Source organism: Bos taurus, chromosome 5 (assembly GCF_002263795.3).
Source record: "Bos taurus isolate L1 Dominette 01449 registration number 42190680 breed Hereford chromosome 5, ARS-UCD2.0, whole genome shotgun sequence".
NCBI lineage: Eukaryota > Metazoa > Chordata > Mammalia > Artiodactyla > Bovidae > Bos > Bos taurus.
Window position 1 is genome coordinate 26,625,638 of NC_037332.1, and position 27,699 is coordinate 26,653,336.

A 27,699-nucleotide genomic window follows, 5' to 3' on the forward strand; every position below is an offset into this window, starting at 1 on the left:
ATGTGGATCACAACAAACTTTGGAAAACTCTTAAAAAAGAGATGGGAATACCAGACCACCTTACCAGTTAGAACTGGACGTGGAACAATGGACTAGTCCAAAATTTGGAAAGAGTACATCAACACTGTATATTGTCTCCCACCTTATTTTATTTAACTTCTATGTAGAGTATATCATGCAAAATGCCAGGCTGGATGAATCATAAGCTGGAATCAAGATTGCTGGGAGAAATATCAACAACCTCAGACATGTAGATGATACCACTGTAATGGCAGAAAATGAAGAGGAACTAAAGAGCCTCTTGATGAGGGTGAAAGAAGAGAGTGAAAAGGCTGGCTTAAACCTCAGCATTCAAAAAACTAAGATATGGCATCTGGTCCCATCACTTCATGGCAAACAGAAGGGGAAAACAAGGAAATAGTGACAGATTTTTTTTTCTTGGGCTCCAAAATCACTATGGATGGTGACTGCAGCCATAAAATTAAAAGATACTTGCTCCTTACAAGGAAAGCTATGACAAACCTAGACAGTTTATTACAAAGCAAACATCACTTTGCTGACAAAGGTGTGTATAGTCAAAAGCCATGGTTTTTCCACTAGTCATGTATGGATGTAAGAGTTGGACCATAAAGAAGGCTGAGGACCAGGACCAAAGAATTGATGCTTTGAACTGTGGTGCTGGAGAAGACTCTTCAGAGTCCCTTGGACGCCAAAGAGATCAAACCAGTCAATCCTAAAGGAAATCAACCCTGAACATTCACTGGAAGGAATGATGCTAAAGCTCCAATACTTTGGCCAACTGATGTGAAGAGCCAACTCACTGGAAAAGACCCTGATGCTGAGAAAGATTGAGGGCAGAAAGAGAAGGGGTGACAGAATGAGATGGTCAGACACCAGCATCACCCACTCAAGGGACATGAGTTTGAGCAAACTCCAGGACTAAGTGAAGGACAGGGAAGCTTGGCATGCTGCACGCAGTCCATGGAGTTGCAAAGAGTCGGACATGACTAAGTGAATGAACAAGTTTTCTAATTTTAGCTCTAGAGATCTCTATAAAGTGAATGCTTTGAATTTTCCCATTTTCCATACTGAACTGTAATTTACATAGCAGTCCTTTGTGAGCAACCAGTGTTTTCCCTTTAGATAAGTTATTCTGTATCCATAGGTTTGTGCTACCAAACATGCTCTGTATAAAGAAAAACAGAGGTGGTTCCTGCCCTGTTCCTGTAGGCATTTAAGATCTAAAACACTGACATACCTAAAATTGTACAGAGAACAGCTACCAAATGTCTCAGATATCTGTATGTACTTGTACACTTAAGAATCTACACTACCACAAAGAATTGAGAAGAATATAATCATCATCCTTGCTCTGTAGATGAACAGAAGTCAAGAAATTCCAAAATCACTAACTTAAGTTGGTTCAGCCCTAACCAGTGCCTCAATTTTCTACTCTCCTTTTGCAACAGAAGATCGAAACAAGTGAGTTTACACACACAATCAAAACAATCATTAATTGATAAAACCACACAGTTTAGCAGCAATTTTTTAAAATTGCTGAGGGCAGACAAATTTTGTGAGCTTTAATATTTGTAATATATCATTTTGTGAACTGGGATATGGGTAAAAAAAAAAAATCCATTGTATTATCCTTTAAACCTGCCTAGATGTCCTAAATTATTTCACAATCATTTTTGAAGGGGTGGGCTTTTTTGGGGTGAGGGGGTGAGATAGGTGAGACAGGAATTAGCTGAGAGTAAAAAAGAAAGTAAAACCAAGTTCTAGAAAGGTAAAAGGAAAAAATAAAATTGTCTTAACGTACAGAAAACCAAACAACTCAAGAACACAGGGACAGAAAAATAACTCGTTGAAACAAAAATTAAGAAACCTAATTATCATTGGTCAACATAGTGTTCATCAAGAATGTTTTTCTAGCAAACAGTCTACACCAAGTTTATAACCAAGCCAACAAGAGATAAAGGAAGAGAAAATTTATGGGTAATTCAACTACTGTTTTTACCAGAATGGTTTATGAAAGAACAAAGCATACTGTCTGGAGTTTACTTCCTTTTTTGTAGTTATTGTAGTTTATTGACTACACCAATAGGCAAGAAAGAACGCAAAGATCTTAGACACAACTTTAAAGAGCAGCCTTCAGCTAAGTAATCAAAATCCTACTTTCAACTGAATGGGAGAACAGAACTTCTATTGAGATATGGGCACTAATGTGTGTTGAGGATCAATATTATGTTATCTACTTCATTTAATCCTAGTAATTCTGTGAGGCTAAATATTATACTAACCCTCTTGTATAGAGGAGAGGATGAAGAACTTCCCCTAAGTCATGCAGCTAGTTAAGCAGCAAAGCTATGATCTCGATCCTGGCATGTCACACCCCTGTCCATACTAAGCATCTCACTCAGGACACACTTTTTCTTTCACAAAGGATTTTCAAGTACTGCTAGTTTCAGAACTGGACTTATTTCATCCAGCTAAACTGTTTCACCTTATACAACACAGGACATGAGATGTGTTCATCTGCAAAAACAATATTTAAAACAAAACCCCACCGTATTTTGGCTCTAAGATCCCACTTATAGTCAGTCATCTATTTCTCATCCAAAATAGTACTAACTAAACAGAATAACTTTCCAACAACTGTTCCCAATCTCTCAATAATTTTGTGGATTTTTATATTGTACTTTCAAATAGTCTTTTCATCTTCCCTCCTAACAGCAGCATAACAAAAAAAAAAAAGTTCTCTTCAGCAAGCGCTTGAGTTTGTTCATAGTACCAATGCCTCACAGGAGGTTGAGATTAGAAATAGGGGTAGTGGGGAGGGGATATAAGAAAACAGGAGACATGACACAATACGACTCATTCATAAACACACCTATTCATGTGCAGCAGTAGGTTTCATCATCAACTTCCATTTCAGGTTTCAGAATGCTACTGCAAGGGCCTGATGGTGCTGTTTGAACCAGAACTAGAAAAAGCCTCTAAACCTGACTTCTGAACAGAAGCCTATGTTTTCCAGACATAACCTTTAATTGGGTTGGCCAAAGTTTGTTCAGGTTCTTCCATCACATCTTATGGAAAAACCCAAACAAACTTTTTGGTCAACTCAAAATTTTGGTTTTCCTCTACATACAATACTGTAGAGCATACTGAGCACAATGCCAAGTATGTCCAAACAATCCTCTACAGTGGCCCTGGGATGTCTTCCTTTTACAAGGGGGTTTTCAGATGATGCAACATTAGTAATCCTACAGTGACATTGTTATCAAGAGAATCATTCTGGACAAAGTTATCTGTAATACTGAGGTTTTACGGGGCTTAAAAAAAAAGTCTGCTTTAAGTTTGATGCTTAGCTTTTTGGAAATGGACAAATCTCTTGGCTGGTACCACTTGTATTTAATATTATTTTTTAAAACATTTATTTGGCTGTGCTGAGTCTTAGTTATGGCACATGTGATCTTTAGCTGAGGCATGTGGGATCTAGTCCCCAACCACAAGTTGAACTCGGGCTCCCTGTCCTGGGAGCATAGAGTACCAGCCTCTGGACCACCAGGGAAGTCCCAGTGCCACTTTTATTTATTTAATATTTATTCATTTAATAAATATTTATTTATTTATTTATTTATTTATTATAGCACAGGCTCCAGGGCAAGTGGACTTCAGTAGTTGTGGCTCCTGGGCTCTAGAGCACAGGCTCAACAGTTGTGGTGCATGAGTTTAGCATGTGGGATCCCCCCTGGATCACGGATGGAACCCATGTCCAGTACATTGTCAGGTGGATTCTTTACCACTGAGCCACCAGGGAAGCCCCAGTACCACTTTAAACAGCATCAAATTCCTTTGCAAGCAAAGCAATGATTAAAACCAAACAGTCCATGGAGTAATAATTTTCAATACTAAGAAAGTAGTACTGGAAATGAAGGTGCCTATTTCATATAATCTCTATTGCATGTGCCTATTTCTTAAAAGTTTAAATGCCTAGTTCTTAAATTTTAATGGTAAGACACATCTGGATAATGTAATAAAATAATATTTTATAATACCTCCATCCCAGTTATTCTAATAAAATTTTAAGACTTTAATTAGTCATCATGATGTTTTCAGGAATAAATCAAAGACCTATTAGTAATTAAAGTCTGGATGCATCTGAATTTCACATTTCAGTTAAAAATAATACAATGTGATCATATATTAGTGCTTTTATTAAGATAGCTCTGATCAGGTATTTGACTAAAAGATTAATTACACCAAGATACCTGGCCATGCTACAATTTCCTAAACCTCTATATGAACTAAAGAGGAGGATATCCAATATGGGATAAAAGGACAATTTGTCATTTTCTGGGGCTCAGAGGGGTCAATGAATCAATTCCAAAAAGGGAAATGCTTGCCAGCAACAAGCCATCTTTGCTTTCTGTGGTCATTTGTGTATAAGGAATCAAAATAAGAAGGTAAGCAATTACCAGTTACCTAAGCATGATTTATCTTTAAAAGTACCAAGAGGTCCAGAAGTTAAGACTCTGCTTCCACTGAAGGGGGCCCAGGTTCAATCCCTGGTCAGGGAACTAGATCCTCTGTGCTGTGACTAAGAGCTCACATACTATAACTAAAGATATCATGTGCTCCAATGAAGACCTGGAATAGCCAAATAAATAAATATTAATAGATAAATAAGTGAATTTTTTAAAAAGGAAGGAAATCCTATCACATGCTGCAATATGGATGAGCTTAGAAGACATTATGCTAAATGAAATAAGCTTGTTGTAAAAAGACAAATACTGTATGATTCCACTTGTATGGTATACCTAAAGTAGTCAAATTCATTGAAATACAAAGTAGAATAATGACTGCAAAGGTCTGGGAAAGAAGGGGAAATAAAGATCTTAAGAGGTATAGACTGTGTATCAATTTTGTAAGATGAAACAGTTTTGGAAATCTGTTGCATAACAACCTGAATATACCTACCACTACTGACCTGTTCACTTAAAAAAGGGTTAAGATGGTAAATTTTATGTTACATGGTTTTTTCCCTAAAAATAATTACTTAGGGACTTCCCCGGTGGTCCAGTGGTTAAGAATCTGCCTTGCAACTCAAGGAAAATGGATCTGATCCCTGGCTGGGGAACTAAGATCCCACATGCCACAGAGCAATGATCCCAAGCACTGCAATGACAGAGCCCATCTGCCACATCTACTGAGCCCGTGCACCACAATTAGAGAGTCTATGCGCCTCAACGAAAGATCCCACCCACATGACTCAACTAAGATCTGACACAAACAAATAAGAAAAAAAAAATCAGTTAAAAAAAAAATTACATTGCCTTGCATATTCTTTCATTTTAAACAATTTTCCCCTAAAACTACATAAATGCCAGGGATTTAATAGTGACCAAAGAAAAACATCATTAAGTACATCAAAAAATTTATACAAATCTCTTTCCTCTTGCCATGCATCTGTTTTTACAAACTTGAGCCAAAATTATAGGTAAAAACAGTTAAAGTATTTAAAGGGCAGGACAACATTTTTAATTAAAAATTAACAACCTAACAATACATGACACAGGACAAGAAGACTAATTTAAATCCAAAATACTGTGGGGCCCTATTATCTCATATATTTTGCTGTAACTCTCAGGATTAGTTGTGAAAACTGTTTGTATGGTTAGTTGTTCAGTCATATCCAACTCTTTGCGATCCCAACAACTGCAGCCCACCAGCCTCCTCTGTCAGGCAAGAATATTGGAGTGGGTCACCACTCCAGTAGGATCCCCTGCTTCTCCAGGGGATCTTCCCAACCCAGGGATCAAACCCAGGTCTCCCACATTCCAGGTGGATTCTGAACTGGTCCCCCCTAAAATGCATTAAGTGTAGGTAACTATAGCACAACAGGAACTGGAGCTCCAAGAAGGCAAGAGACAACATCATCTGTTTCAATGAATTCCAAGAGCCTATACACATTTGATATACAATAAATGCTCAATAAATTTCAATAAACTTATCTATGAAAGAGGCATCAAAAATTAGAACCCACTTCCACTTAACACTTTTGCATCTAATTCTTAAGCCTTGTAGGGAGCAGTTATATTACTAAGTACACTGGTGTTCAGTAAATGCCTATGTAAGTTAACTGAACCGTGAGTATTATTGCATTTCTTAACAGCATTTAAGAATAAATAAGGAGGCCATTCAAAACATAATAATGCCAACAGATAATCTTTTAAAAGAATCCCAAAAGAAAAACATTTCTTGACGATATAAAAAATTTTCAAATAGTTTCCAGAGTTACAGGCTTTTTACCTTCATTAATACAAATGGGATGAATAAAGATTCAAAAAAAAAAAAAAAAAGACAAGTGGTCTATATACATTTAAAGTACATTTTCCTTCACAAGTGCAAGAAACTGCCAAAGAATCCTAAGCAGATTACTTTCAGATGTATCACCAGTGAGAAATATTATGCATTGTCTATCTAGGGCCTGGACAAAATCAGGCCCTAATACAGTTTCTCAAAGGTTTTTTTAGGACTTTGCTGGTGGTCCAGTAGTTAAGAATCTGCCTGCCAACACAGGGGACATGGGTTCAATCTCTTGGGGAACTAGATCCCACATGCTGAGGGGCCACTAAGACCACGCACCACAACTACTGAGCCCCGAACCCTAGAGCACACGCTCTGCAACAAACAAGAGAAGTCACCACAATAAGCCTGCACACAGCAACTTGAGTAGCCCCACTTGCCGCAACTAGAGAAACCCCACGCACAGCAACCAGCCCAGCTCAAAATACATAATTTTTTTTAAAAAAAGGTTGTTAAACCATATCCCCTAGTATATCAAGAGATATACATACACTATTTAATCAGAAATATGGGAGTAGAAGGAAGGCACCGAAAGGAAATTTTCAGAATAAAATGGAAAATAGTAGGGACAATAAGGAGAAAGTTTGCTATAAAAATGTCTCAAGTCCATCAAGGAAAAAATTAGGAACAATCAGGGAAACATATCACATCTTCCTAGTAGGGGGAAAAAAAAAGGAGGGTTGGGTAATGTGCTGTGCTGTGCTTAGTCGCTCAGTCGTGTTCGACTCTGTGACCCAATGGACTGCAGGCCGCTGGGATCCTCTGTCCATGGAGATTCTCCAGGCAAGAATACTGGAATGGGTCGCCATGCCCTCCTCCAGAGGATCTTCCCAACCCAGCGATCGAACGCAGGGTTCCCCCATTGCAGGCATATTCTTTACTGAGGCGCCAGAATAATACTCTCACGCCAATATAACACAGAGGACCTTCATGCTTTCAAACAACTGATTATGAAAATCTCTGACTTCTCTTTTACCATCTTGCTCCTTCCTTCCTTAATGTACTCATATCGTTGATTACTTACATTACATTTAATTACAGATTAAATAAATTCAAATTAATAGATCTTGTTATAACAATTCTGATCCATAACAATGTTTATAAAAAGGCTGTTGATTTAACCATGCTTTTTGCTTCTTTTTTTTTTTTCCTATTTTTTGTCTTAAGTTACAAATTTAACTCTTCAAAATAACTGAATTGGGTCAAAAAACAAATCCATTTTTCTACGAGAGAGCAGTGGTGTAGTGGAAATGATACTGATCTGAAGTCAAAAGACCTGTCACTGTAAATTTTGTCAATGACCTCTGACAAGTCACTGAGTCTTTCTACACCTTAGGTTGTCAGAAGGAGAGTACTGGAGGGGATGAGGGTTTCCAACTCCAGCCATCTTCAAGTTTAACTGCTATTAACATGGAGAGTTTGGTTTAATTACAATATGTTTGCAAAGAGCTATAACTTCTAAGCAATCCAAACAGTGTCAAGTTAATGAAGAACACATGGAATAATCTGAAAAGCTCCATCTCAATAGCATTTTACCTTATCTGGATTACTTGCAGCAGACATTTGATTTACTATGAAAACCATTAAAATTTTTTTTCTCAGAAATGTAGATTTTTTTTGCTTTGCTTTTGTTTTGGTTTGGCTGCACCTCGAAGCACGACCAGTGATTGAACACAGGCCCACAGCAGTGAAGGCCCTGGGTACCAACCACTGGACCTCCAGGGAATTCCTGCAGACATGCAGATTTTTAACTGATTCTCTCATCTCATAAAGGGCACGTCTTTGTCTTGACCTGGGTATTTTATATTTTAACCCCTTCTTCGAAATCGTTAAATTATTTATTTTGTACACGTTAAATTATTCATTTTGTATACAGGTATAGGGTGAGAAAGATTCAGAGTAAATCAGATAGGTACACCCAAACTTGTGAAACAAGTAATATTGCCAGAGCTTAAAAAGCACTGGAGCAGAAGTACAAATTCAAATTATAGTCCAGATTTACAACCAACTCTGAAGGAAAAAACTTTCTTCAGAAACTTTCAGGGTCTTCTAAAGGGACCAATTCTTAAAACCTAGCATGGCATTAACAATGTAGTCACAGTGTGGACATATACCTTTTAAATAATGCTTCAGCGCTACAGATCTAATATAATAATGTTAAATGTTAGGGATAATACTATTTTGACATCAGTTCAGTTCAGTTGCTCAGTCGTGTCCGACTCTTTGCAACCCCATGAATTGCAGCACACCAGGCCTCCCTGCCCATCACCAGCTCCCGAAGTTCACTCAGACTCAGGTCCATCGAGTCGGTGATGCCATCCGGCCATCTCATCCTCTGTCGGCCCCTTCTCCTCCTGCCCCCAATCCCTCCCAGCATCAGAGTCTCTTCCAATGAGTCAACTCTTCGCATGAGGTGGCCAAAGTGCTGAGTTTCAGCTTTACCATCAGTCCTTCCAAAGAACACCCAGAACTGATCTCCTTTAGAATGGACTGGCTGGATCTCCTTGCAGTCCAAGGGACTTTTTTCAAGAGTCTTCTCCAACACCACAGTACAAAAGCATCAATTCTTCGGCGCTCAGCTTTCTTCACAGTCCAACTCTCACATCCATACAGGAGACAGGGATCAAGACCATCCCCATGGAAAAGAAATGCAAAAAAGCAAAATGGCCATCTGGGAAGGCCTTACAAATAGCTGTGAAAGGAAGAGAAGCGAAAAGCAAAGGAGAAAAGGAAGATATAAGCATCTGAATGCAGAGTTCCAAAGAATAGCAAGAAGAGAAAAGAAAGCCTTCCTCAGAGATCAATGCAAATAGAGAAAAACAAAAGAATGGGAAAGACTAGAGATCTCTTCAAGAAAATGAGAGATACCAAGGGAACATTTCATGCAAAGATGGGCTCCATAAAGGACAGAAATGGTATGGACCTAACAGAAGCAGAAGATATTAAGAAGAGGTGGTAAGAATACACAGAAGAACTGTACAAAAAAGATCTTCACGACCCAAATAATCACGATGGTATGACCACTGACCTAGAGCCAGACATCCTGGAATGTGAAGTCAAGTGGGCCTTAGAAAGCATCACTACAAACAAAGCTAGTGGAGGTGATGGAATTCCAGTTGAGCTATTCCAAATCCTGAAAGATGATGCTGTGAAAGTGCTGCACTCAATATGCCAGCAAATTTGGAAAACTCAGCAGTGGCCACAGGACTGGAAAAGGTCAGTTTTCATTCCAATCCCAAAGAAAGGCAATGCCAAAGAATGCTCAGACTACCGCACAATTGCACTCATCTCACACGCTAGTAAAGTAATGCTCAAAATTCTCCAAGCCAGGCTTCAGCAATATGTGAACCATGAACTTCCTGATGTTCAAGCTGGTTTTCGAAAAGGCAGAGGAACCAGAGATCAAATTGCCAACATCCGCTGGTCATGGAAAAAGCAAGAGAGTTCCAGAAAAACATCTATTTCTGCTTTATTGACTATGCCAAAGCTTTTGACTGTGTGGATCACAATAAACTGTGGAAAATTCTGAACGAGATGGGAATACCAGACCACCTGACCTGCCTCTTGAGAAATCTGTATGGAGGTCAGGAAGCAACAGTTAGAAATGGACATGGAACAACAGACTGGTTCCAAACAGGAAAAGGAGTATGTCAAGGCTGTATATTGTCACCCTGCTTATTTTGACATACCTTCCATAAGAAATATGAAAAATACGCTTGTTTTTCAATTAAACGGCAAACTGAAAAATTTCAACTATTATCTATTAATGTTTATCCAATCAGTAACTTACAAAATATTATGTAATACAGCCTTTCTACAGGTATTCCTCTTACATTTAAAATATTTTCGAGGGAAAACAAAACAATTAGAACCAAGAAATGAGCAGAACTACATTTTTAGTGCCAACATTTATATGCTACTTTACAATGTAGAATAATTAAAGGGAAAGGGAGATCTGAGAATAGAACAGATAGTAAATTTTTCCAAAACACTAGGCACCCTTGTGCTCTTGTTATTTAATTAAGAACTAAAAGGACCACATTACACAATGCAGTGTGATTTAACAATGACGTCACTGACAGAAAGCCACTAGAATAAATAAATAGGAGCAACTGAAAAAGCCTCAAGACTGTCTTCTCAGTCTTTCCAAATCAATCAAGGCACCTAGATTTTAAAGGAGATCTTTTCTACTTACACTGAACTCATTTAAATTACACTTATAAAATCACACTAAAGAAAGCAAATGATGCTGAAACACGATGTTATAGTCAATGAAAGTATATTATTTTAAAATAGAAAATTCTCTTGTATGACCCTTTGCACTAACTAGAATGATAATTCTGGACACATTTAAACCAACTAAACCTACTTAACACTCATGTTCAAATGAACTATTTTGTTCTGTTAACAAAATAGGTCTCAGCAATCTGACCCCAAGTTTAGCGACACTGTTGGCAAACCAACTCTGGTATCGCATTCAACTTAACTTCTAAGAGGAGACATTTTCCCGACCCCAATAAAACTAAGCAGATGTGAAATTTTTATTTTTAGTGTCTGAAATTTGCTTCGTGAGTGAATTATAGCCATCAAGGAAATATGTTTTATTCTCTTGCCAAAGCCCAGTCCCGCACTCTTTATTAGGCAGAACTCCCACGAAGTCATCCAAACTAAGTCTTTCAAAACTGGCCCCTCCTCAACCTTGGGGAAGAGTTTTTTGAACTTAGCCGGGGCTGAGAAAAAAATCTGAAGCTTGAAGCTTAAAAAACAAAACAACCCAGAACCCAGATCAGAGCGTGTAACTACCAAATGAGAGGAAAGAGTGTTGATAAAAGAATAAAGGGGACAGGGTGTTAGTTAAAAAAAAAAAAAGGAAAAGCTGCTCACTTAAAAAATAACAAGAACTAAGAGCCAAAAGATCCCCACGTTACTGGGTGGTCCCTTCTTCACTATCACCCACCAGCGGCAGAACTGAAAACAGGAACACTAAGATGGGCGACTGATTTGGGGTCTAAGTTTGTGCCTTTGCCTGTATATTCAAGTAAACAAATAAACATAATAAAAGTCAACAAGAGAACTTAGAAAAGTTTTAAAAGATGACTTTTAAAAACAATAAATGTGGAAATTCCCTGGCAGTCCAGGGGCTGGGACTCTTCCATTTCACTGCTAGAGGTGGGGGGTGGGGATGTAAGGGTTCAATCCCTATTTAGGGAACTAGGATCCTACAAGAAGCCACGTGGTAGGGCCCCAAAAAGACTAAATCTATTAAGTGACATAGAAGCTGCAGTCTTCCACAACCATTTAAAAATAATGTTTCCCTTTACAGAATGCTATCTACTTACCTATCTTACAACATGAATTCATATTCATGGCTCTTTCCACTACATCATACTGCCAAGAGGCTGAGTTTTTCTAATAAAATAACTGTATACCAGAAAAACAGGTAAAATGAGAGACTTTGTAGCAGCCAGGCAACAGCTAAAGAGCACTAAGCTTCCAGGAAATGACTGCATTATCTTTCATTAAGGCTGAAGTCAGATCAATTGAAGGGGAAAAAACGTTGCACAACTATGACTAACCAGAAAGGAGGAAACACGTATCTTCAAAAACCACTATGAATAAAGCAATCTCAACTCTCACAAAATGGCCTTTCAGAGCTTCATTCTCTTCTTAGTGAATGTCAAGCTGTTACTATCTTAAAAAGACATGTGTTTTCTAGAACTCAGAGACCATCAATAACAGCTAGGAAGGTAGCCCTATTCTATGACAAAGTAAATGGCAGACTTCCCCAGACCATGATTTAGCAATGAAAGTGTCTCATAACTGTTCCTTAGAGCTCCAGTTATAAACCGTTTACACATTGCAAGGATCCAAATTAATACTATCTACAACAATCTCAATAACTTAAGGGCAAAGAGAAAACAAACACACAAACGTAGATTACCCAGAAAGTGTCTAATTTTCCAAGCTGTTAGGTTCAGTTTTTATTAAACTTTTCCCATTTCTACTCACGTAATTTTTGGCCTATAAACACTTGCCAGCTCTATAGCCTTAAATTTCAAAGTAACAAAAGATATCTTTTCCAAAAGATTTTTAACAATTTAAAGGATGTCCCAAGTTAAAATTAATAGGTAATGAATGCTCCAGACTAGAACAGCAAGTAGTCTCAACGTATGTGCTTCCCAGTATCTCAAAGTCCTTATCTGGAAAATAAGGCAGGCGTATGAGATGATTCCTAAGGTCTCTTTCAGCTCTAAGCTTCTATTTTAAGATCTCCAATTCACTAAGAAAATTTCTGTCTGTTAAGGCTCAAAATGTAGTAATTTTAAACATACAAGTGGTGAACTTGAGCAGACCTCCCCACCACAGATTTTCCTCAACTGCAGGAGGCAGGAAATATGGTTGCCTATTTGTTACCCTCTCTTACGTAAGAGCCAATCTAAACAGAATAAGAACTCTATAATAAAAGTAAACAATTAACAAATCCACAGATACACCAACAGAAGTAGAAGTTCAGTGGTATTAAACTACTTCTCATAATTTCTATATATCATCCCAGAATGTAAAGATGCCTATGTATCCTAATGTGCTTCATTCAAGATTAGTTCTATCACCATGATCATTAAAGATTAGTTCTATCACCATGAAATTTAAAATGATAAACTCTAAATAAATTCTTACAGTTTTAAACACGTTTTAAATTTCAAATTAACCAATACTAGTAAAATATAGTTCAAAATAAATGACTGAATAGTGTCAACTGATTCAACATACATTCCAATGTATACACCTCCTTCCTTGACAATTCTCTTTCCCCCTCAAAGTCCTTACTTCTAATTCCTTTCAACTCCATCTCCCCACTCCACTCTGTGCCCCACTTCTGTTCTCTTCCACCTTTCAACCATACGCTACTTTCAAAGCAGTCTAGAAAGTGGCTCTCTAATCTAGAAAGTATTAGAATCACTACCTAGGAGGCTTAAGAAACAAAACAAAAGAAAATCACCTAGGAAGCTTATTAAAAATACACATTAATACTTTCAAGCTAAGTAGGAGTTGAAAAAATTAAACCTCAAAGGGTAGGCTCTTCTGGTTAACTAAAAGATTAACCAGGGAACTTATTTTGTTGAAGTCCTTTGGAATCCATCAGTTTTCCCCTGCTTACAGTTTGTGAGAAATATCTGATGATTTAATAACTGCCCTACAGATAAGTTTATAATCCATTCCTGTCTGCAGAGAAGAACCCTCAAGCCAAATAAGGCCCTTAAGGTAAGAATATTTTATATTTTTAAAAGGTTGCAAAAACAAAAAAGTACACGTAATTGAGAACTTATGTGGCCCATAAGGCCTAAACTATTTACTATCTGGCCCTTTACAGAAAAAGTTTGCCCACTCTTGTACTGTAGTACCAGGCACTGAATGTACAGAGACCCCAAAGACACTGCCCAGAGATGCTCCTTTCTGGACAGAGTAACTGAAGAGGAAAAAGTTTTATTAAGTCAGCTCCAAATGACTTAGAATCATTGCTATTTCTCTAACTGACTTGCCCTCAGAAGTACTGCCCTCAAAAGATTCTACTCCCTCTTCTTTAGACTCAGTGGTTTCAGCTGAGATGCTAAGTAGCTCTAGAGATAAATGCAAAAGATCTCAAGTCTTACCTGAGGCATTTGCTATCGCCAAGGGCAGGCTTGGAAGCTGGTGCACCTGGATTCCTGAAGCACCCAATGCACTGAGGTTAATGGTCTGGAGGCCAGGCATGGAGGAGAGCTGAGCAGCATTCACAGTGACTGTGCCGGCAGGGATGGAGGCAGCTGAGGCAATAGGTGTAAGGGTGGTACTGCTGCTGCTGGTCTGCCCCAAAGAAACACCCTGCATTGGGGCCAAGGTGATTGTCTGGGCTTGTGGGTTCTGAACTTGGAGGTTCTGCAGCTGAAGAGTCTGCCAGCTGACCTGTCCATTGGGCCCCACTGTTGGTGTCCGGATGATGATGGGGCCAGAGTTTGGAACAGCCTGAAGCTGAAGGTTCTGGAGGGTTTCCTGGGTGATAGCTTGAGTTGTAAAGGTCTGCCCTGACAATGGGGCGGCTTGGAGGGCCTGAAGGGCCTGTCCCCCTTGAACCAGCTGAGGCTGGATGAGAATTTGTTGTTGTTGCTGTGTCTGCTGGTTTTGCTCTCCCTCTTTTTGTTGACTTGCTTGCAGTGAACCTCCAGATGTCTGGTTCTGCTGGATGTTCAGAGTATCAGATCCCTGCAGCCCGCTGACCCTCTGGGGTGTCTGGCTCTGAGAGCTGGTCCCTGCTGATCCGCTGGTGGTAAAGTTCATAATTCCCATGTTGCTGGTGGTAGTAGTTGTTGAGTAGCTATTGGCATTGGTGAAAAAGGAGCTGGAACTGGCTTGTGAAGATACCAAACTGGCAGAACTGATGGCAGTCCCTGAGGTGACAGGCTGTGAGCCACTCTCCTGGGACCCAGAGCTGCTAATCGTGACTGCCTGAGAGCTAGGAGTCAAGGTAGCTGCAGAAACGCTGTTGACAGGCAGCAAGGTAATATTCCCATTCAGGGCCACTGGTACGTTGGTCACATACTGAGTCTGTCCTGAGAGTACATTATTAGCCAGGCCTTGAAGGGGGACAGCCTGCTGGAGTAGGTTTGGCATAGCAGCAATGATGTTGCCTCCACTTCCTCGGTTTGTGATGATCTGTTGGTTTGCACCTGGTATGATCTGTATCTGACCTGAACCATCCTGCTGCACTTGGGCCCCAGTGGCAGCAAACTGCAGCTGTTGCCCATCAACGGTCTGGAACTGTGGGATTACTTGATACTGAATATTAGGCATCACTCCAGGTAGTCCGGTCAGGACTTGCTGGTTCTGAAGGTTGGAAGTGGCAGCCACAACATACTGCCCACCGGAGACCGTGCGATTCTTGGAAGACTCACTGCCATTGTTGCCGTTGGTACTGCTGCCACTCTGTTCCTTCGAGGTAGGGGTAGCCCCAGAGGAGGAAGAGATGATCTGCCAGCCATTGGCACCCTGGGAAAGTTGTGTGGCTGTGAGGTCAAGCTCACCTGTGCCCCCTGACTGGCTTGGGCCCTGGGAGTTGTTGCTGTTTTCATTGGGTGACTCAATTCTGCTGCAAGTTGCTGCCAGCAGAGCCAAAGGGGATGGCTGGGATTCCTGGCCAGAAATAAGGGAGAGGAAAGGAGTTACTTTAGTGATACCCATTTGCCAGACCAGGGGGCAGTGTAACAGTGCAAAAGGGGAAAAAAAAGAAAAACCCAACCAAACAAAAAGTTGGATCTATCTCTACTGTTGAAACTCTCATTCAGAGGGATCTCCAAGTCACTTGTCTAGCTGTGCTTACTTCCCTATCTAGAAAATGGTTTAGCCCTTCCCCAAAAATTTTTTTGTAAAAAGACAGTCATCTAAGGATATTTACAGCCTCTCAGCACCTTCCCCATTCTGTCAGGATCATCACTTACCTGCCCTCCTCCTCCGCTGCTGCTGCTACTGCCTGCGCTGCTGCTTCGAGCCTGAGAAAAGGCACCACTACCATTTCCATTGCCCCCGTTATTGCCACCAACTCCTTTTTCAATCTTCACCACTGCTGTCATTTCATCCATGGAGTGATCTTGGTCTAAAAATAATTTTAAAATAACTTAAAATTGGAGAAAGCAAAAGGTCAAGTGAGAAAGGGTAAAAGAGGCTGTGATGAAACAAATGACTAACAGGAAGGTGAAAGGCGCCAGTATTAAAAAAACGATTCGGGGAGAAGGAACAGTTGCAGACCAGTAGGATGTGATCTAGGCTCAGTGATGCCAAAACCGGACCTCAATTCTCCCTTGCACAAAATTAAAGTCAGAAAACACTGAAAAGGTGCCTTTGGTACAGGAAATACGAGGGTCGGTGGGCATGTTGAAAAAGGAACCTGGGGGAAAAAAAGGATAGATAAGGCATAAAACATGTGGGTGGATGGAAAGTTTGCTAAAAACTAGGGTCAAAGGAAATGGAGAAAGAGAAAATCTCAAGTGTAAAAAGTAACAAGAGGAAAGGAGGAGAAAGGGGAAAAGAACAGATAAAAAGTTTGAGTGGGGAAACATTTATAAATATTAATAAGGGGCTAAAGAGGTCCAGGGGTTAGAAATCAAGCGATTCGGGGCGGCTAGAGGGCGGGCCCTAGAGGGAAAGGGCGGTTTCGGGGTGTGGGGCGTGGAAAGGGCGGGACGGTAGGGGGGAGGGGTAATTTACGGGGGGAGGGGTAATCTAAGGCAGGGGGGGAAGGGAGGAGGGCCTTGGGGCCGGCGGCGACCAGAGGGCGGACCAGGGAGGCGGTTGGCCCGGGCGGGGCCTGCTCTGCTCGGGCCGCCCCCGCGGCTCCAGCCCCCGGCAGGAGGAGCCTCAGGCGGGCAGCCGAGTAGTGGGGGGTAAGGCCCGTCCCCCGTGGCCGGGGCGGGCAGGGGGCGGGCGAGGCCACGCTGCCCCCTCCCCCGGGGCGGGTGGCCCATCCCCCTCCTCCTCCTCGGAGGCCCCGCCACTGCCCCTTCTCCCTCCCTTCCCTCCGCCCCGGGCGGGACCAAGGCCGCCGCCGCCGCCTCCCGCCCGCCCCCCCTCACGGCGGGGACCGCCCGGTCGGCCCTCGCGCGCGCCCCCTCACTCCCCTCCCACCCCTAAGCTTGGAGTGGACTCATCCTTACCGCTCATGGTAGCAGCTGAGGGACGAGCTCAAGGGGGTCCTGTCCGGGGGGGTTGGGGGGGGCCAGGAAAAACGCGGACGCTGACGAGGCAAGCGAACCCGGACCGGACAGGGAGGGGGGGGTAAGGAGGAGGGAGCAGCGCGCCACAAGCCCGGCCTAGGCCCCGCCCCTTTACTGCTGCCCCGCCCAATGAGGGAGGGAGAAAGGAGGGACTTGCAGAAGAAAGACGGGCAGATTGCCCAATGCTAAGGCTCGCTTGCTCTCTAAGGCGTGTAAGACAAAGTTGCGTGCGTGGTGTCCGCCCCAAAAGATCTGCCTCTCAGTTTTAGAGGCCAATGAAAGAGGCAGGAAGTGAAGGTGGGCAGGAACTAAAGATGATGGGCTTGGGGAAGAAGCCAGTCAACTGCCAGGCGGGCTCCGTGATTAGTAGGGATTGGAAGAGCTTTCATTGGAATGACAGAACAACAGCCAACCAGAAGCTTGGACGTGCCTGGGCAAAGTCCTAGTGGGAGGAGGTAAGAAGTAGACAGGAATGGGATAGGATGAAGCAGATCAAAACCAATCAGAAATCAGGCGGGCAGCCAGGAAAGTTATGATTGGATTAACACTGAAAAGAGACGCGATAGGACGCAAATTGACATGTATAAAAGCCAATTGAGCGCCGCGTGAGCTCTGAGGGCAAGAACCTGGAGTGGGCAGAGGAGAATTGGCCTCTGCCTCAGTCGTTCGGTCCAATGAGGTGGCTGGGGGGAAAGTCAGCCACCACCGCCTCTTGGCCGATGGGCGTTACCAGAGCCGGGAGGGAACAGGGCTGTGCCAAGAGGAGTCCGTCGCCATTTTGGCCCTCCTCTGGGGACGTCTTTACAGTGATTAGGTAGCAACGCTTCAGCTGAACCGTGCAGCTCAACAAGTGTCAGGCCGAGCCACTCGGCGCAAAGTTCTGCTTTGACACCAAGGCTCGTTTGAGTCTTAATTTAACCGCTTTTAAAAGTAGTTCTCGAGTCTCACCCCTTTAGGGGTGGGCGGAGAGGCAGGCGGATGCCTCTGAATGTGGTGTAAGCCCTGTGGGTACAGGCGCAAGAGCTCTGGTGAGAGTTCTCACACAGCCAGTTAACGCGCTGACCGATTTGCGAGGTCTTTGTGAGACTCCAGCAAACGCCATTTTATTAAATTCTCCCAATTTGTCTGGTGCTGGCTACTTAAGGCGGGTTAACTTTTCAAGAGCTTGCATTTGAAGCTAAATTATGTTGGAGAACCTCCCATAATCAAGATGCTATAAGCCACTTTCCGCTGCCGCTGCCCCCTTAATTGTAAATACGCTGTAAGCAAAGTAGCAAAATAAAGTTCTTGCTTTTTGCAAGTGCATAAAAGGATTTTTCCTGAATTTCTGGCCTCCCATTCTGCCTTTCCTTTATCCTAGTTTTTGTGGCAGCTGCCTGGGTGACTTGTCAATAACGTGACAAGGTCATATCTTTTTTCACTTGTATGTTATATGTTGTCACTTCATTATCTACAGTTAAGCACTTGATACTGTCATGTTTTAAAGTCTGGATTCCCCGAAACTGAGGCTTCATGTTTCTCTGGGCAAGGCCAGAAGGTAAAAGCCTACAGTTAAGTGCCTAGATCAGCTAGGTATCTTGCATTCCTAATGTCATTCTCATGAGGAAGTTATTAGTAAGTATTAGAGGCTATTAGTAAGTATTTTGTACGTTGAGATATTAGTATTTTTTAAGTTAAGAAATTGATGCTAGGAAGTAACTTCCCAAAGATCACAAAGCTAATGAGTTGTGCCAAATTTCAACTCAGAATAATCCCACCGAAAGTCTGTAAGTTCTTAAATGAATAATGCCTGTATAACCATTTATAAAATTGAGCTTAATTTTTAAAATGGGCTTAATAAACTTTTTTTTTTTTTAAGAAAAGCTTTTTGTTTCCTTCTAGCTCTTAAAAAAAAATCCTGCAGGTACTTCCTGGAGAGCTTACATGGTATCATCTTCTTTTATAACTTTATTACAAAACATCGCATTACATTTCTATTACTAGCATCTCTAAGTCAAAGTTTCTCAAAATAGAATATCAGGGAATCTTTATCTGTATCCTCTGGACTGCTTTTTTAAAAAAAGGTAGATTCCTAGACCTCATCTTAGGTCTAGTAAATGATAGTCTCTGGAGAGGGACAAGACAACACAACTCTTTCAGGTGATTAGTCCCTAAATCACAGTTTAAGAAGCACTAAAGGAAGAAACTTGAGAGAAGAAACTTCCAGAAGGAAAGAAACTTCCTGGAGCGAAGAAGCTGCATTGCTCATCTTTGTAAACCAAGCTCTGGAGATTCCAACAGCTGTTTAGTGTATTTAGCAAAAGACCACACCCAAACTTGCTGAGGCGGGTGGAGGGAGGAGGAACTAAAACTGTGGCGCAGTCCTCTGAACATTTCTAATTTAATCCTTTCAACCAATGTAAGAAATTGTCATGCTCTTCTCCAGTACTTTAAATTATGACTGTTTTGTTTAGTTTCAAAGCTTTTTTTTTTTTTTTTTCTTTTCCCAATAGTTCTAAGCTGGTCTAAGCCAAAAATGGGAACTAGGGTTTGGTTTTATTCCAGGTAATGATAAAAAAGACCTAGCTTTAGACCCAGAAGTTCAAGAGCCACACTCCTTTACACAGTACTCTCTTTGCTTCTCCAGGACGAGACAGAATTCAGAACCTGGCCTGTGAGGGATGTCCTCAACATAAGCTTGTTTATTAACAGTTTCTGAGAGCAAATGGACATGTTGTCCAATTCATCTGTGAAAACCTGAACAGATTTTCTTTCGACTAAACAACAACAACAAAAATGAATAAACTTGTTTCAAGTTTGTCTTCATAACTGTTTGTGAAATCATTTAAATAACTCCTAATGACTGTGTTTAAAAAAAGCCATGTGGATTGAGGGTTGTCTTCATTCAAAACCACTCATAAGAACACAGGCACTCAGTGCTAACACTCCAGTGTGGTCATCGGTCTGCCCTGCACCTATTCAGGCTCACCTTCCCTGTCTACTACACTCTTAGCCTTCGTTTTGTTCTTTGTTGAAGTTTTCCACTAAAACATGCTTTCTTGGGTCTCCAAAATTTAAAAGTACAGTTCACTGAGCTGGTCCTCCTTCTGGGCTCATAACTCTTATCTTTGATAAAAATGAATTTTAATGCAGTCTTTGCTAACTCCCCCAGTTACTGTAAACTCTATCCACCATGCTCTTTTTACATACATCCATTAAAGGTATCTAAATATCACATCTCCAGTCAAAGTAATCTTGAGGGCCGGAAGTGATGCCTTTTCCCTATGTATCCTCAAGGCCTAGGATATAGCTCACAGTAAACACTTGATAAGTGAAAGGGGAAGGCCAGTCCCCCAAATTCTGAATAGGTCTTCAGATAGTACAACGCCAAGGATTGATTCTCAGCCTTGGGTTGGTTGCCTTTTTCAAGTCAAACCTGATTTTGAAGATACTCTTTGATTTTAGCGATTTCCCATTTAGCAATCTGGTAACAGGAATATTTTACAAATTAAAATATGCAAATGATTCAAAACTCTTCTTTTATAACATCATTGTAAACTTCCTTCTTGGTAAACTTTCAACAGCTGTTAAGAACAAAACACATTGACTAAAATTCTGTTTACCTGTCATACCTACTCTAAGATAAAGAAGCTTTATCTTAGAAAGATAAAAGAATCCCTGACAAGAAAATAAAGTCTCAGAAAATCTTGATTTTTCACATCATGCACATTTCAGGTCATTTACAAAATAACTGGTGACTGGAGAAGATAAATGGATCATCATACATCCCTCAGTCTTTTCAAGACCCTGAAAACCAGGTAACTAAGAACTCTAAGAAGTCAGGTTTCTTTGAGAAGCTCAGAACCTGTTGATGAGAAATTCAGGACAGGCTACAGATATTCTTTACTATTATTATTTAAAGTGACTCATTCTGCATCTTTGCTGGGTTTGTTTCCTTATCTAAGAAGCGTTCAGGTTCATCCCTGCCTGGTACTAAGAAGGCAGCTAGTAGCAGTACAACTAGTCCTGGTCCGTGGCTCTGGTGGTCTTAAAGGTGCTGGAGAATAAAGAAAGGCTGGGGGGAGGGGTTTCTTTTTAGAGCTGAGAGGCATCCTCAAGAACCCTAGTTATTGTTGGAGCTGAACTCTGGCCCAACTTTCTGGAATATTCTTTTCTGAAGACTGCAAGAACAGGCCTGACAGTAAACTCAGTTCATGGTCCCTGCAGCTTGAAGAACCCACCTTTTGGCAAATAAAAGCAGAGGTGGTTTAAGGGATAGTGAGAAAGATAGGAAGAGAAACTGTCCAGAGACACAATCCATCTGCACTCTTGAGAGCTAGAGGAGGCAAGCTGGAGGCACCCGAGAGATTCAGAGAGGAGTCTGTACCCCACTGTGAAAAAGCCGCTTCACTGAACAATTAAATCTGACCCCTAGGCACTCCAGCTAAAAACAAACACATAATCAAAACATTTCCCTCACCCCAAATATCTAACCTTTTCTGGCTCCTCTGCTCACCAGTCCTGGAAACCTGTGCTTATTGCCAAGTTACGCTCACCAGTTTCCCCCACCCGCACTCGGCCCCGGACCTCTGCACCCCAAGGGTGAGTGGGGTCCTGCCTGACAGCATTAAAAAAAAAAAAAGTTCCCCTTTTAACCAAAAATGAAGCAGTTTCCTTTTCTCTTTCCTCTCCTGGGACAAGAAGCCCTGAGTTCTCTCCAGAATCCAGAGTTGAGGAAAGAGCTGAGCCACCCCCCAGCTTCCCACTCCCAGTAAGGAGACTGGCCCCGACTGGCTCAACAAGTCTATAAAAAGGACTTGCCCTCCCCGGGCATCCAAAGCCCAGGCTGGAGGAAGGAAAGGGAGGGGACCGGAGGGGGCCGGCCTGGGGCTCGCCCGGTTTCCCCCTCCCACGGGGCCACTCGGAGGGCGGGCGGAGGGCCGGGCTGGGGGTGGAGGGAGCTGGATACATAAACAAACCCGCCTGGGCCACGAGGTACCCAGAGGAGCGGGGTGGGGTTTGCCGGCCTCTGGGACCCAGTCTGGAGCTGGAAGACGGGCGTGCGCCGGGCCTGGGCCTCTCCACCCCCAGTTTCCGGCTAGGGGTGGACCAGCTGGCTCTCCCCAACCGCAAACCCCTCCTTCCTGCTTTGCCCTCCCTCCCTCGAGCCCCAGAAGCCCGCTGAAGCTCCTAGAGACTTAACACCTGACTTTTCCTCTCTTCTTCCGGAAGTTTTCACTGTCCCCTAGGCGAGTGGGTGGTTCCTGTTGGGAAAAGGCTCTGGCACGGCATGTTCATGCCTCCTTGGGGTGCCCAGAGAGATGGTGGAGAGGGCCGGAGCTTTACAGGCTTTTGCTTCCAAGAGACGTTTTCCCACCGCTACCCTGAGGCTTGATCCCCAGCCTAGAGGTAACCTTTACCACAGCCTGACTTCTCTCTGCATTCCCCTCCGCCACCATTGTAGGCGATCAGAGGTTCCTGGACAAAGGTCCCTGGGTGTTTTCCACTAAGAGCTTAACCTTCAGCCACTCACAGCTAGTAACTGATACTTGTAGATAGTATAGTGTCTCTTTGTTGTGTGTGAAAGTCACTCAGTTGTGTCCAACTCTGCGACCCCTTGGATTGTAGCCTGCCAGGCTCCTCTGTCCATGGAATTCTCCTGGCCAGAATACTGGAGAGGGTAGCCTTCCCTTCTCCAAGGGATCTTCCCCACCCAGAGATCAAACCCTGGTCTCCTGCATTGCAGGCGGATTCTTTACCACCTGAGCCACCAGGGAAGTCTCTTTCTTACTGATTGGGAAATAAATTTAGGACTTAAGAAGTGTGTCCAACCAAGGTCTCAAGACAGAGTGAGGTGGGACTCCCTGATGCAAATTTTTCTCTAGCATTTCTTTCCCAAAGTGTGGTGGCAGTGAACATTTTTGTATGTTTTCTTTTAATAAATTTTTAGAAATAAATTTAACTACCTATGAAGCCTATCATTTCACAGGTGTTATTGTTTAAGATGAAGAAAAAATAAGTGGTATACTATGGAACAAGAGTGAAGAAGGCAATGGCAACCCACTCCAGTACTCTTGCCTGGAAAATCCCATGGGTGGAGGAGCCTGGTAGGCTGCAGTCCATGGGGTCTCGAAGAGTCCGACACGACTGAGCGACTTCACCTTCACTTTTCCCTTTCATGCATTGGAGAAGGAAATGGCAACCCAGTCCAGTGTTCTTGCCTGGAGAATCCCAGGGACGGGGGAGCCTGGTGGACTGCTGTCTATGGGGTCACACAGAGTTGAACACAACTGAAGCGACTTAGCAGCAGCAGCGTGGAACAAGGGGAACCTGATCATGGTAAAGATAAGAAGGTGGCATGTGATGGATGGACCTAGAGATTATTACATTAAGTGAAATAAGCCAGACGGAGAAAAACAAATATCATATCACTTGTATGTGGGATCTAAAAATATGGTACAAATGAACATGTTTACAAAACAGAAATAGACTCAAAGACATAGAAAAAAAAAAAATTACGGTTACCAGAGGGGATAGTGGTGGGGGCCGGGGTGGGGAAGGATAAATTAGAATTTTGGATTAACATATACTCACTGCTGCTGCTGCTGCTGCTAAGTCAATCCTGTCTGACTGTGCGACCCCAGAGACGGCAGCCCACCAGGCTCCACCGTCCCTGGGATTCTCCAGGCAAGAACACTGGAGTGGGTATATACTCACTACTATATATAAAATAGATGAACAACAAGGACCTGCTATATAGCACAGAGAACTATACTCATCTTGTAATAACCCATAATGGAAAAGAATCTGGAAAAGAATATATGTATATAAAACAGTCATTTTGCTGTACACTTGAAACTAACAAAATACTGTAAATTAACTAGACTTCAATAAAAATTTTTAAAAAAAGAAGAAAGTAGAATGTGAATGTCGACTGGAGAATTACATGGTAACAATCCTGCTCTCACTGTCTTACTGCAGCTGTTTTTAAGAAGGGAGAATGAGGATACTTGAGTGAGGGGCTAGTCCAGATGATCCACAAGGGTTCTTCCAGCCCTGACATTCTAAACTTTAAAATCAGTCAAAACATATTTAAAGCAGAAACTGCACGTTAGAAGATAAGAAAACCTGAGCTAACAGAGGCAGGAATTTTCTGAGCCACACCACCACCGCCGCCGCCGCCACCAAATATTCCAGAGTAGAAGAGGAAGCTTCCTGCTCTCCACAGTGGAGAGTGCAGGACACAGTGAACAGGTCTTGAAATGGTTTATCTCTCCTCAGTCCTGGGGAATTTTGCCTGGTTAGTCTCCTCATTTCTGCAAGGTGCACACAGCAGGGCTGAAAGGAAGAACTGCCAGTGTGGTATCCCTGTCCCAGAGGACTGGGCCAGTCCAGGCTGCCAGCATCAAGCTGATGATCCTGAGTGGCTCATCCCTGACTTCAACCCACACTGTGTTGCTAAGGGCAGCAACCACGGAGACTGCGGTCCAGTGGGAGCTCAGCCTCCAGATCCATAGATGGTTAACTGCCTGTATCCCCTCAGGCTTAGCTTCCCCCCAGCTAGCTTCAAAAACACAGAACCCCAGACCACCAGCCACGAGCTTTATGTGGCCCTGATGTAAGGCAATAAGAAAAACACTGCTTCACCTAACAAATATTCTTCCCTGAATCTAAGGAATTCTTTAGATCTAATTTCCAGTTTGCAGAAAATGTGGGGGCTGGAGGAACAAGGTAAGTGAAAACACAAAGAAACTAATTAGAAAAATTCCAAAGGCAATTTGGGGTGACTGTTTCTTCAACAAGTCAATGGCATGGAAAAGGAGGAAGAGCTGCTCTTACTTAAAAGAGACTTAAGAGGCAAAACAGTCACAAGCAACATGATCTTACTTTGAACAAAACTACAACAGTAAAAAGATCTTTTGGGGATAGTTGGGAAATTTTGAATATGGACTATTAGGTCATATTAGAGAATGATTAATGGGAAAGACTGAAGGCAGGAGGAGAAGGGGACAACAGAGGATGAGATGGTTGGATGGCATCACTGACTGGATGGATATGAGTTTGAGCAAGCTCTGGGAGTTGGTGATGGACAGGGAAGCCTGGCGTGATGCAGTCCATGGGGTCACAAAGAGTTGGACACAACTGAGAACTGAACTGAACTGAACTGAAGGAATGATTGTTAATTTGGGGGGAAACATAAGAGCATTGGGATTATATGAGAACAAGTTTTTATTAGCAATGCATATTAAAATATTTCAGAATTTAACTCAAAATGTCTGTAAATTATATTAAAATACTTAAAATAATAACTGAGGGAATTCACTAGTAGTTTAGTGGTTATGACTTTGAGTTTCCACTATAGGGGCCAGGATTTGATCCCTGGTCAAGGGAACTAGGATCCCTCAAGCTGCATGGTGAGGCCACACACAAAAAATAATAAGTAAATAAATACTAACTGACCTAAATGTGGCAAATATTAACATAATTACTTTTTTGACCCCACTTCCTGAATAGTAATCATTGTTAAGTCCAGATGATAGTTATATCAAATTCATTTTCTTCACCATTCTGATTTAAATGCTTTTTTAGCAATACAAATAGTTTTTAAACTAATTAAATAATAATAAAATTCCCAATTTTAAATGTTTATTTTTATTATTTGGTTGTGTCAGATATTAGTTGTGGCACACAGGATCTTTTAGTTTCAGTATGTGGGATCTGGTTCCCTGATTAGTGATTGAACCTGGGCCCCCTGCTATGGTTTTTCAAGTAGTCACATATGGATGTGAGAGTTGGACCATAAAGTAGGCTGAGCGCTGAAGAATTGATGCTTTTGAACTGTGGTTGTTGGAGAAGACTCTTGGGAGTCCCTTGGACTGCAAGGAGAGCAAACCAGTCAATCCTAAAGGAAATCAACCCCAAATATTAATTGGAAGGACTGATGCTGAAGCTCCAATACTTTGGCCACCTGATGCAAAGAGCCGATTCATTGGAAAAGCCCCTGATGCTGGGAAAGATAGAAGGCAGGAGGAACAGGAGACGACAGAGGACAAGATAGTCGGATGGCATCAGCAACTCGATGGACATGAATTTGAGGAAGCTCTGGGAGATGGTGAAGGATAGGGAGGCCTGGCGTGCTGCAGTCCATGGGGTTGCAAAGAGTCGGACATGACTGAGCGACTGAACAACAACAACCCCTGCATTGGGAGCATATACACTGACCACCAGGGAAATCCTCACTTCTCCTTTTATGGCTGAAGTCTCAGGCCCATGATCTCCTTTCCTTACTGCAGGAGTTCACACTTCTTTGGTTATTCTCTTTTGCCCCTGCTTTATCAGCCTATGGCATAGTACCAAAGATGTGCCACCTCTGGCCATGTCTCTCTTGTATTTGTTGACTTAGAAGAAGGGAGTAGAAATCTGAGGCTCCTCCCGTGGCACCTTTTTAGAATCCTTTTCTGGGTGGTGGTAGTAGAATTTGAGGAAGATACTCTTCCCTGCACAGCAGCCACCCATGTGTGAGCCAGTCAGCATCACAGCATCTATCACACACTGTGGCTAACCCAGAAAAGTAAAGGACTCAGGGGAAAAAATGGAGTGATTTCCCGAGGGGCAGGCTTCTGACCAAGGCTGAAGAGGGAGGCACTAAGCTGAAGAACTTCCTGCCTCCCAGTTTGTGTGATTATCCCCCACCAAGGAATTTCTTGGTGGTCCACTGGTTAAGATGTATCTGTTTTCACTGCCAGGGTCCCAGGTTTGATCCTTGGTCTGGGAACTGAGATCTCACAAGCCACACAGCCAAAAATAAAAAATAATTGTATCCCCCACCATTCCTTGCTCCCCAAACGAACGCTAGTCTCTCTGCTGTGCACTTTTATTCAGAGTTGAACGTTTCTATACAAGATAGAGCTGTAGACACTGGGGAAGATGAAACAAAGGAGACATGGTCCTCCCTTAAGGAAATCATGGCTTAGTAGAGGAGGCTGACTCATACTCAGCTAATTATAACATCCTGTCTCAAAGGCGTGCTTGCGTGCATGAATGCTTAGTCCCTCAGTCATGTCTGACTCTTTGAGACCCCATGAACTGTAGTCCTCCAGGCTCCCCTGTCCATGGAGTTCTCCAGGCAAGAATACTGGAGTGAGTTGCCATTTCCTCCTCCAGGGGATTATATCCTATCTTACAGGCAATGAAAAAGATATGTACACAAAGGATCCTTTTTGGGGGGCCTACCTGTGCAACTTGTGGGATCTTAGTTCCCCTACCGGTGATTGAACCTGGGCCCTCTGCAGTTAGAGTAAGTGAAGTCACTCAGTCGTGTCTGACTCTTTGCAACCCCATGGACTGTAGCCTACCAGACTTCTCTGTCCATGAGATTCTCCAGGCAAGAATCCTGAAGTGCTTTGCCATTTCCTGCTCCAGGGGATATTCCCGGCCCAGGGATCGAACCCGGGTCTCCCGCATTGCGGGCAGACACTTTAACCTCTGAGCCACCAAGGAAGCTCTCTGCAGTTAGAGTGCAGAGTCCTAACCATTGGACCACCAGGGAATTCAGAAAAGGATTCCATTTTGAGGCACCTTGTGCTCAGTTTTCTCCCCAACA

At 42.5% G+C, this 27,699-nt stretch overlaps 1 protein-coding gene and 1 long non-coding RNA gene across 3 annotated transcripts in view; one reads left to right on the forward strand and one right to left on the reverse strand.

Annotated features, from left to right (window-relative positions):
• Window positions 1–17,155, reverse strand: part of SP1 (Sp1 transcription factor) — a 44,458-nt gene extending 27,303 nt beyond the window's left edge. Inside the window, exons 1-3 of one of the 2 annotated variants that reach the window (XM_024992087.2) lie at window positions 16,093–17,098; window positions 15,846–16,000; window positions 14,025–15,540 (exon numbers count right to left, since the gene is read on the reverse strand). In XM_024992087.2, the coding sequence (XP_024847855.1) occupies window positions 14,025–15,540; window positions 15,846–15,986 (1,657 nt within the window). In that variant the 5' untranslated portion in view covers window positions 15,987–16,000; window positions 16,093–17,098. Of the gene's footprint in view, window positions 1–14,024; window positions 15,541–15,845; window positions 16,001–16,092 lie in introns of both variants that reach the window. The other variant, NM_001078027.1, reaches the window with a different exon arrangement.
• On the forward strand, window positions 16,701–19,925 carry LOC101909736 (uncharacterized). Its single transcript, XR_003034703.2, has 3 exons — window positions 16,701–16,787; window positions 17,381–17,572; window positions 19,744–19,925. It is a non-coding gene; the product is annotated as an uncharacterized lncRNA (long non-coding RNA).
• The last annotated feature ends 7,774 nt before the right edge of the window (window positions 19,926–27,699 follow it).